The 10,759-nt window shown below is 40.6% G+C and overlaps 1 protein-coding gene across 1 annotated transcript; it reads left to right on the top strand.

Annotated features, from left to right (window-relative positions):
* The first annotated feature begins 831 nt into the window (after positions 1-831).
* Positions 832-9,076, top strand: LOC148839836 (uncharacterized). Its single transcript, XM_088929586.1, has 6 exons — positions 832-868; positions 2,279-2,332; positions 6,160-6,507; positions 6,922-6,996; positions 7,795-7,917; positions 8,730-9,076. Exons 1-6 carry the CDS (start codon positions 832-834, stop codon positions 9,074-9,076), a joined length of 984 nt encoding a protein of 327 aa, XP_088785712.1.
* The last annotated feature ends 1,683 nt before the right edge of the window (positions 9,077-10,759 follow it).

Raw genomic sequence — 10,759 nt, forward strand, 5'->3', positions numbered from 1 at the left:
CCACGGTTTTAATTGTTTGTTTTTGCTTAATTCTTTAGAAGATCTCAAAAGTTGTAAATTAGCCATATGAAAGGAGTCAGGGTCTTTTGTTTTCCAAAACAGATTTATATTTCAATTTAGTGAAAGGATTAAAGCTGCATTGACAGACCAGGCTTTTCATGGTTTTGAAAACAATGCATCATTTGTTTAAGCTAACAGCTAATCCAGCAAGATGTATAGTTGACAGTACAAAGCCTAGCCTTCTTAGGATCATCTGAATTTGCTGGGCAGAACAAATTATGTTAATGATGAGGAATACCTGACAATGATCCGATTTGATTTGATTGGCAAATGTAATGGATTAGCTACTTCAATACTTCATATGGTGTGTTTGTTATCATTTAAGAAGAGTTTTAATCAATAAAATCCTAAATCAAGTCAATCTCCCAAACTAAGCATAATTAATAACAATAAAAGTCAAACATTAATGTAACTCTTCATTTGGGTTTAAGACATTTAAGACCTTTGCACAATAGTGGAAGCACATACATACAGTATAAGTCTTTCCAGTACTGTAAATATGATTTTCATTGTACTTCATATTGGAGGTTACTTAGTTGGGGAAATGCCTGGTGGTGTTTTTTCAGCATCTCAGAGATGCATCTCATACTTCCTTTTTTAACAACCAGGGTTTAACAAACCCAAACATGTACAAACAAATACAAACCACAGTCTGCATAGTGTGAGTCTTTTTGTATGTGTTGTGATGGAAAGTCTGTGTCTGCCACAGAGCAGGCTGTCCTGTCAGAACACATTCTTTTTCATTCCACTACACTCACAACAGACACACAAATGCAGCCTGTGGCGGTGTTTGTCATCTTGTATATGGGTAAGGTCTCCTTTCTTTCCCTATTTTGATGCTTTACAGTTCAAACAACTTTGACCTTAATCAGAGACAGACAGACCAGAATGTAATACAAAAGACAATGAAAAGGAGACTTGAGAATGAGAGAAGGTTTTTTTTATAAAGTCCTTTGATATTTGTTTGTTATCTTTTTTTGTACTATTGATTATATTGTTGTTATTATTAGTGTATGCACATCATCTCATACTGTAGTTGGGTCTCGACATGTCTTAGCATCATACAGCTTGGGCTTTTTTAAAAGATGCAGAATAACTGGATTTCACGTGCAAGGCGGATTGTAATGTTTAAGAGAAATTATGGCAAGTTAAGCATAAGCTTCTGGCAGAATTATTTCTAGGTTAGAATCCTGGCAGGAAATTATACATGCTGAATTAAACTCTGTTTTTGCAAGTAGGCGTTCAGAAAAAAATATTCAGATTTTGGATAACTATTAAATGTTTCTTTATTTTGATTAATTATTTTTTTGATATATTGATGGTTCATGACACGCTCGAAAGACATATACTTTTGCATAGGTACTTGATTGCCTCATTAGTGAGAGGGTTGACTGGGCACAGGTGACAAGGTGATTTAACCTGCTGTGTGACAAAAAGGTTGAAAACCAAAGAAAGAAAAACATGACAACGTCTTCATGCCCTGTGTGTTCAAAGGTTTATTAAATCACTTCAGCTGGGCTTGCCAGTGCCAGTACAACTCTTTAGCAGTGAATGAAGATTTTGTACTGACCACCCAATGGCTGTCATGGAGTGTAGCGCAAATGTACTGAACGATCCACTAATTGTTGTGCATGGCTGACCAGTTCCTGGGAAAGTCCAAGTGTGATGGTCTGGGCAGTTCTAGTTGCTATAGAACTCTTCTTACTCTTCTTACAGGCTCAATCAGACTTGAAAACATTCCAGTGGGACAATGCAAATCTTCATAGCTTTCTTACTAGTTGGAGAATGTGATAGTTCTCTTGTAGTTAGCCCAGATTTGGGCAGATTTGAGCCCTGATGAAATTTTGTGGTGGAGCTGGTTGAGCTCAGGAGCCATGTAGCTTTCAGCACTTACAGACCAGTGAACTGGCACATACTGACAAAGTTGTACGAGAGGGACTCTATTGCTCTGTGACCTTCAAAGTAGATCCCTGTTGATCACAACTGTTGATGTCTAATATTAATCAGTATATTGAATTCACCTATGTCATGTCTGCCCAATAAAATGTAGAACACCACAACACAAGTGATTTTTGCCTTTTTCCTGATACTAATTTTCTGAATTTGTTGCAATTGTACATTCTCTGTTTCTTCAGAGGCTCAGTACACATGTGATACTGATCATTAACAGTTCCGTTTGCTGGAACAGTACCAATGCCACTCTCTGATATCTGTTTAGGCTGGGAGAGAGCTGAAGGCAACAGCTGTGATGATCCTCTCAGCCTAATTGAAGGTAAGGTAACCTCTCTTCACTTCCTCTCAGAGGCAAGCCTAAAAGTGTTTTGGAACTCATTAAAGGATCATTTATTGTTTTGACTAATGCAGTCTAAATGCAGAGCTAAAATCTGATTGAAATTTCTGCCAAGATTTTGTAGCAATCATTTGAGGGAGTCTGTATGGATCGTTACTTTCATGCATTTTAACAGTTTTTGTCTGTAGCTTCTTCTCGGGATGAACTTGTTCTTGCAGTCTTAATAATCATTCTAGTTCCCTGCATTGTTTTGTACAGAAAGAAAGTGAATGTTGCCAGGATACAGGAATCTCATTCACAATGAAATATACTCCGTTTATTTTGAGAAAGTAGTGAAGAAGAGAGGACTGCTTTTTCAAAGACATGTTCAGCAAATTAAAGTAGGATTTTGATTCAGTGTGTGCTTCAACAACTTTAATCTCAGATTTCTTCGTTTCACTGACCAAACTGTTAGCAGATCTGATTATAGTTTAATTATCGTCACTGATATGAATGCTGTATTTTAGAAAAAAAGAATATCTTACCTTAATGTGAGCATTGGCACTGAGAAGCTTACTTGAGAACAGTTGGAATTGTTATTTCGGAACATGTTGACACTGCTGATCATGTCGATTACTTTTTTATTTTGCCCCGTCAGCTCGACATTCAGCTCATTTAGCAATTCAGTCAAGTCAGCGAGGAATGCTAAATCCAGAAGCCACTGGTCATCATGGAGTTTATAACAAAAGTTCGGGAGGGATGACAACAGCCAAGCTCAATTGGACTCAGCTGGACAATCCATTCCTCTCCCAAACGCTATAATTACCTATGAGATCCCTATCTCTCTCTCTCTTGCATATCTCTTGCATCCCGCCTCCACCCCATCTTCGCCTTTGCAGCTACCCCTTGGTCACCTTGCATGGGGGTCCTGGTCTCCTTGGCCAGCCCTCAGCCAAGCGGGTTAAGCCACAATTTCTCTCCATGATGCTTTATTCTTGGGTGTTTGTCATTCCTTGTGAACTCTAATTGGGCATATTCACCATCTTTAGATGATTTGAGAAACTAGGCAACAACTGTCTAAACCTCGCCAAAAATGTTTGTTTTTGAAATCTCCAAACAGCAAGTCGGCAGCCTCAACAAATGCTTTTTTTATTACTTCTGGATCCCTGAATGACTTTTTGTGTTTAGCCAGGACGTGGCTCACACGGAACGGTGTGATGATTGCCGCTTTCCCTCTTGGATTAGGCCTCGTGAAAACCGACTGCTGCTACTTGAGATTTTAATTTTTCCACTTTTCTTTTCCTTGTCTCACTTTTAGCGGGGAAGTCCACATCATACTTTTTGTGTGCAGTTCTGAAATGTTGTTCTATATTTCCCATTTTCTCATATTTTCGCATTGACGCTAGCATTGCAGATTTTAATGCGAAAGTACAAAAAAATAATCATGCTCCCATTCCTTGTGGTAACGGTAAGTTTTCGGTCTCTTTGCTTCATCATTTTCGCTCAAACACCACAACTATCAAATAGGCAATCAAACTAATCAAACTGTTGGCGAATTTGTCATGGCCAGTCTGTTTCGCTCCACTATGCACAGTAGCGAATGTGGGGTTCTTGGGCAGCGCCCACAAAACTCTTTATATACGGAGCTCCTGCAGCCTTTTTTTCAGTGTCAGCCAGCACTCAAGGAAGAGACTTTTACAACCCATTCGGCAAGGGTTAAACACACACAAGGGCAGTAAAACGTATGACAGTACATGCACAGATCTGAATGAGTTTTTAGGCTAGCAAAAAAAGTAGTCAAATAGCCCATTTATTTTTTGCCAAACATTCTTGCAATCCACTGGCAAGCACGCCAAAATCAACTGGTTGGGCACCCCTGCTACAGTATATAGAGTGAACCAGTTGCTTTGGCATCCCTGGTTTTTCTAGTGAAAAATTAAGCACCATGTGTTTTATGGCATGCCCCCTAGTTTTTACTCATTTTTAAGTATAAACTGGGGCTGTTACATTTTAAGATGAAGCAAAAGGGTAACGGGAAGGAATCCTTTATTAGAGATTTCTAGTGTGCTATTATTTCAAATATGAAAAGGGTAAGGGCCCCTCTTTAATTATCTGGCTTTTTCTTCTTATTTATAAATTACAGCCCTCTGTGCTAGTTATTGCCCTCTGTCCCTATCAAATTCAGATTCTAAGCTATCTTCCAAATTGCTTACATGACTTGAGACTTACACAACTAAACTGATTCCTCATAATTGAACAGGGCTTATTCGAAATCTGTAGCAGAAAAAATAATTGTCTGTCTCGGATATACTCAAGGTTAAGTATACTGTATCTCATTGTTGAAATGTACCTGTCTTCACCTACAACTGTGTTAATTCATTTCAATACCACAATTAGACAAAATTGAGCCATATGTAAAAGTGTGGAAGCAACTTCCTATGTTTTTCCAGGTGAATATTTCTTCAACATCTTTGAAAAATATAGATCTCCTGACAATAAGCACATGTTATTGATTTACATGTACTGTATACAGTATTGTAATAAAGATACTGAACATTGCTACATGTGAAAGAGGTTGAATGTCAGCATAACCAACAAAAAAGAAACTGAAATTTACTGATTGTTTAAATACATCTACATCTGAATTTGGTGAAAGCACATTTGGCAGCATTTGCTGCTGTCAGTGTTTCTAAATAAGTCTCTACCTGATTTGCACGATGGGGTAGTGGAATTTTGCCCTTTCTTCTCGACAAAATGACTCCAGGTCACAATAAGACCTTGATTAAGCCGCTCAAGAACATTCACTGTCTTCTTGTAAGACTTTGTGTGGCTTTGGCCTTCTCCATCAGGTAATTGTTTGGCTGAAATGTGAATTGTTTCAGCCAGATTTACTTGAGTCACTTGAGTCACTAAAGCAGGCTTCCTCTTGAATTCTCCTGTACCTTGTTACGTCCATTTTTCATGTTGTCATCACCATGCTTGAGATTTAACTGAGTGTTGTATTGGACTTGTGCTGGACAATGTATCACTTTGCATTTAGATTTAAAAGTTCATAGACCTTACGTTCATAGACCATAACCATAAAATCCATTCAGATGGATTTCCATTTGTCATATCACTATGTGAGCTGTGGTTTGCATTTCAATATCTGTCTGAGGGAACTTACACAGACAAATGTATTGAGCCTTTCAACATACTCTTTTGTACCTGAATTAATTTAGGGTGTGTCCTAGCAAAAGGGCTAGATGCTGTGAATGTTTTCAAACTATTTTTGAATCTTCTAATTTTCTTTAAACAATTGATGTATTAATTAATTAACATACAAGCCTGTAGTACTGTAGATTGGGTGGATTTTAAAGTCCAGTTTGAAAGAGCTATGATTATGAACTACGATAGCAACAACGTTTGGAAACTTTGCAGGTGGGAGAATACATTTGGAAGAATAGGCAACATTATTTTTTCATTTTTCATCTTCTGCATTCTTTCTCTTCTGTCCAGGAATAAATTGTACCCAGCAAACCATAGATTTGTGTAGAAGGGGCAGCAGGCATGTATACAATTCTAGACGTTGCATTTAGTGTTTCTTATGTATTAAGATCTGTATTGAACAAGATGCAAATTTCCAGTCGTCGATAGATAATTAAATCTGAAGTGTGACCTCAATTATAAGTGTGCCCCTGTTACATCGGGGATAAAATCAACGGAATCTAGCAGTTTTTAAAAATCCATATTTTTTTAATCTTTGACACCTTAAGTGTCAAAATGCCAGTCAGAATTTCTAATTAAAAGAATCCTATTACATTTGATTTCTCTCTTTCTTCCTCCCACAGTGGTTGATCTCCAGACGAACAGCTCCTGCGGCCCCCTCTCCATCGTGCAGAAACCCTTGGATTGGAACAGCGCTCGATGCTACTGCCAGAAATACTTCACCGACCTGGCCGTCCTGTCTCCCACAGCACGGAGAAATGTGCAGGGGAATATTTCCGAAGACGAGTACGTTCTCTGGATTGGACTGGAATGGCGGAACACCAGTTATGTCTGGATCGACAACACAGTGCTCAATGAGTCAGACAAAGTAGACCTCAAGGAAGATTCAACAAAAACATGTGTGATATTGGAGAAGGACAAGTGGTATCCTGAAGATTGTGCGAACACTACTAGTTTCTTGTGTTGTGGGGGTAAGACAGTTTTCCTCTTCTGAATAATGGGATACATGGACATTAATTCTCTCTTACCAGGTAACACGGTATTAGAAAGCAGAACCATCTAAAGGGACTTCTGATCTCCCAAATAAAAAGGTTTCCTATAAACCACCTGGTAATAGATAACTTATAATCAACAAAGAGTAAATACCTGGAAGAAGTTGTAATGAAGACCATTAAGAGAAAAAAATAATTCAAATTCAGTCTAGAATGAAAACCAGAAACTGTATCAGGAGTAAACATCAGTGTCCTTGGTGATTGTCTCACCTAAAGACACTGTAGCATGTCTTTGGTACACTGGGGATACTGGGGGATCATGAAATATTATAGACAATATTCTTCACTTAACTGTACAATGCTAAGATTTATAATTGACTTCTGTGTCTCCAGCCACTGTCTTTCCCAGCTTGACCCTCAACATTCCCTTGATCCCACTCTCCATCAAGACAAACACACCACTCGCAGGTGAGCTGCAAGGCCTGGTTCGGTCCTTGTACCTTGAGCACAGGTCTCCTTCCAAAGAACATGGATAAACCTTCTCCCAATGCAGACACAGCGCTGTGTGTGAGGCATTATGACTTGACTGAAAATCCAGGTACATGCCTTCGAACCTGTGGAGAACACTTATCACAGGAAAATTAGGAAAACTCTTAAAAAACGAGTTACCCAGCCATGTTGTTGAAGCCGATACCCAGGCTTCTTTCAAGAAATGTTTGGATGAGATCATTGGGTTAATTAGTTATTAATTACCAAATGGCCTAAACGAACTAAACAGCCTCTTCTTGTTTGTCTTATATTCTTAAAACCACATTTCTAGATTCCTTTTTTTACAGACCAAAACAAAACAAAATTAGAGACTTGAGTATTACCCAGTGCCAGATTTCCCATTAAGCACTGTAGGCACAGTGCCTAGGGCCTACGAACACCAAAATCTGGCCCTGGCATTACCCAGTGGTATTTGACAATGTAAAAAAGAGAAGCAAAAGCTTGGGAAAATGGCCTGGTATGTGGTCTGAAGCGATGAGTCCGTACTGTCCTGTGCTCTGGGATAAGGGAAGATATAAAATACAGACATGCAGATGGTTTTAGAAATACTGAAGTTGAAAAACAGTGACGGGTCACATTTAAGAGCTGATCAGAACATCAAAGCCTTAAACATTTACAAATTTTAATTCTTTAAATAATGAGGAGTTACATTAGAAATAGGAATACGGTCTTGCCTTTGGTGCTGTATAATATGGAACTTCTTTTTCTGTTATACAGTATATCCAGCATTAAATCCTAGTGGTGTCAGAACCACTAAAAATACAGTCCCCGCCTCCCCACACCAGACTCCAGCCTATGAAGAAACCACTGCTGGCCCTAAGACAGACACCCCTATCACAGGTAACCTCACCCCACAGCCTCAGTCTTTTCACCTGAGAGAGTGACCTTGTCTCCTGGCAGTTAATATGGACAGACTGTCTCCCACAGTGAATAAAGCAGTACGGGTCTTTGAAGAAAAAACTTTTTATGGCTTTTTTTGTTATTATATTTTGAGCAAATATACAGAAGATTTGAAACATGACATTAGCACTTCTGATGGTCAAATATAGGCCTTGGCTCCTAATCAGAGAACTTAAGAGGAAGCCAATTTCATTCTCAGAGTCTGTAATTTCCAGAAGAAGGGTTGGATGGACTTAAAGTATGAAACAAGGCTTTTTAAGCGGCTCAACTGGTAAAGGTTTTCTCATTGTGATTTGATTGCGGGTATAAGCCTGGGATATTACTAGCTGGCTGTGACTGCTGTTCCCCACTCAAGGGTAGAGTGGGATTCTTGGCCAGTGCTCTCTCCATGAGCCCTGTAGCCTCCTGGCCACTTGAAGGCATGTGGTGCTATCAATAATGGACATGTCAGTAACTTCTCCTCCAAATAGATCTCAGATCATTTAACTAGCAGACAAATGAGCCTGATAAGCAATTAGCTACACATTACCAAACCAATGAGACAAGACCAAATGGTCTCTTTCAGTTGAAATGTTTCTTAAGATTGAATCTTCCACATGCAAAAGATACCACCTTCCAGTCTGAGGATGAACATCCCAGTGAGAGCCCTGACAGTGCATACATATGTGTGAAACCAGTGAAACCTGATTACATTTCTCTGTCAGGACAATGAGCCTGTCTGGTTGACCTTTGACCCCGTGTGTCCCATGCAGCAATCGCAGTGCTCCAGGAGATGACATGGCAGGAGGCTGGCCAGTACTGCCTCACCTTCCACCGGGACCTGCTCAGCGTCACCGGCCCTGACAACCAGAGGATGCTAGAGGTCGCGGTACAAGGCCTCTCTGGTCCAGGGGTGTGGATTGGCCTGCGCAGACACGCCCTGTGGGGGTACTGGTACTGGGCCGAGAGCAGGGAGCTCCTCAGCTACGCCCGCTGGCAGGCGGGTCAGCCGGACGGGAGCCTGGGCAAGCTCTGCGGGATGGTCTCTCTGGATCGGAACCAGAATTACACCTGGAGCACCGAGTGTTGTGAGAGACGCCTCAGCTTCGTCTGCCACTAGTGGGCTCACTGGAGCCCCTCACTACATGTGAGAATGAAGCTGAGGGAGGGAGATAAAATCAGGAGTATCACTACAGAGCTGCTGCTGCAGTTGACATAATTCATTTTTCTTTAAAGAAATCTCAGCCAGTATCACGTACACACTGTATAATCTGCTTGCTGTTGAACTATTTTTTGTTAAATCTGAAAAGGTTGCTAGGGCTTAAGTAATTGCAATTATCACAATGTTTCGTTCATTCTCACACATTTTATAATCCTTTTTGCAACAGGGGTCCATTGTAGGACTTTTTTCTTACTTCTTATGCATTCTGGAGATAAATCATTTTTTCCATACATAAGCATACTAGCATGATAGTATAAAGAAAGTTTCTAGTGTGTTAGGGGTGGAAGTAGCTGTAAAGCTGTACATAACTGGGTTTAAAACACTGAGGTTTTCGGTGCCAGGTAGTTTAGAGAGCATTTTCTGTCCAGAAAAGGTCAAGTGCTGAAGAAGGTGGAAAATTCATCAGCGGTGAATTGGGGAGAATGATGGATATTGGAGCCAGTGTCACATAATTGTGCCAACGCTTTCCTGCAGCTACAGCTACAGGCATGCAAGTCTCCACCCAGGGAGAAACCATGGCTTGCTGACCTTACAGTGACCAACCAACATCTCCAGGGAAGAACAATTAACGACGGCAACAGTACTTCACAGTACTCATTTTTCTCTGTTACATGTCAAATCATGATTGAATTTTGGTACCAACATGGAGAACGTTGCTAGACCCTGTCAATGTCTCTGTATAACCTGACCTCTGTATATTACATCTGACAGGGTAATGTCAACACATTCTATTGACGCAAATGCAGTTAATTCATTGTCGTGGCTACAGCTTCATTCTTGAGATGACAAGACTTAGGCTCATCATGCTTTGGAAAAATTGGACATTGTAGCTCCCTGTGGACTATTAGGCTCCACAGCAGATATGTGAGATGCCTGAGGGAGACCAACAGGGTCATGAAGCTTAAAACAGTCAGTGGGAGATCTGGAGGTCCACGACCTGGAGTTTTACATTGCGTTTTTAACATGTGCCTGCAGAAAGAACTACCCTAACCTTCTCTAACCTTCTGCTACTTTAACACACTGAGTGTCCACATTCTTTTTCTCTTTTTAAAAGTTTGATCTAACCACAAAGTTTTTGCCCCCTTTTCTCCTCCACACCTCAGCCCCACTCTTCTGAGTTTCAGGAGAGCATCCTGCTCTTTCGCGCTGCTGCTGGGGCGGGACCTTCCCTGAAGACACTTCCATGAATACGGACAAGTAACTCGGCTTTCATCTGACCTACTCCCTCTGTGGGGCGCGGTCAAACTTCCACTTTTCAAACTAATCGACTGAGGTGAAGAGAGTATATTGGATTCCAGCAGCCAGGCCTGCAGTTCTGTTTGTGCCACATCAGTAGCTTGGAGAGTGAAGAGGAGACGGGCAGAAACGAAGGACCTCAGGTTTGACCTCAACCGAATTTCATGTTCGAAATGTTCAGAGCTGGAAGATCCTTGCAACACTTCCCACGTACGGCATGTGCAGTGACAAAACTGCCACGGTGTTTAACAGCAGGTCGCTCCCTGGCTGCACGTGTCTGCCAGGGGACATCCCCTTTAAAGGGGAACTGCAATGCTAGTTTTATATTTCTGGGTTAGAAAGAAT

Source organism: Atractosteus spatula, chromosome 2, assembly GCF_055471065.1.
Source record: "Atractosteus spatula isolate fAtrSpa1 chromosome 2, fAtrSpa1.hap1, whole genome shotgun sequence".
Lineage (NCBI taxonomy): Eukaryota > Metazoa > Chordata > Actinopteri > Semionotiformes > Lepisosteidae > Atractosteus > Atractosteus spatula.

Bases quoted from the DNA above. Each gene is read 5' to 3' on its own strand.
- LOC148839836 (XM_088929586.1), top strand. From the start codon at position 832: ATGCAGCCTGTGGCGGTGTTTGTCATCTTGTATATGG. The intron at 869-2,278 runs GTAAGGTCTCCT...ATATCTGTTTAG, and splicing joins GTTTGTCATCTTGTATATGG to GCTGGGAGAGAGCTGAAGGC. The intron at 6,508-6,921 runs GTAAGACAGTTT...CTGTGTCTCCAG, and splicing joins TAGTTTCTTGTGTTGTGGGG to CCACTGTCTTTCCCAGCTTG.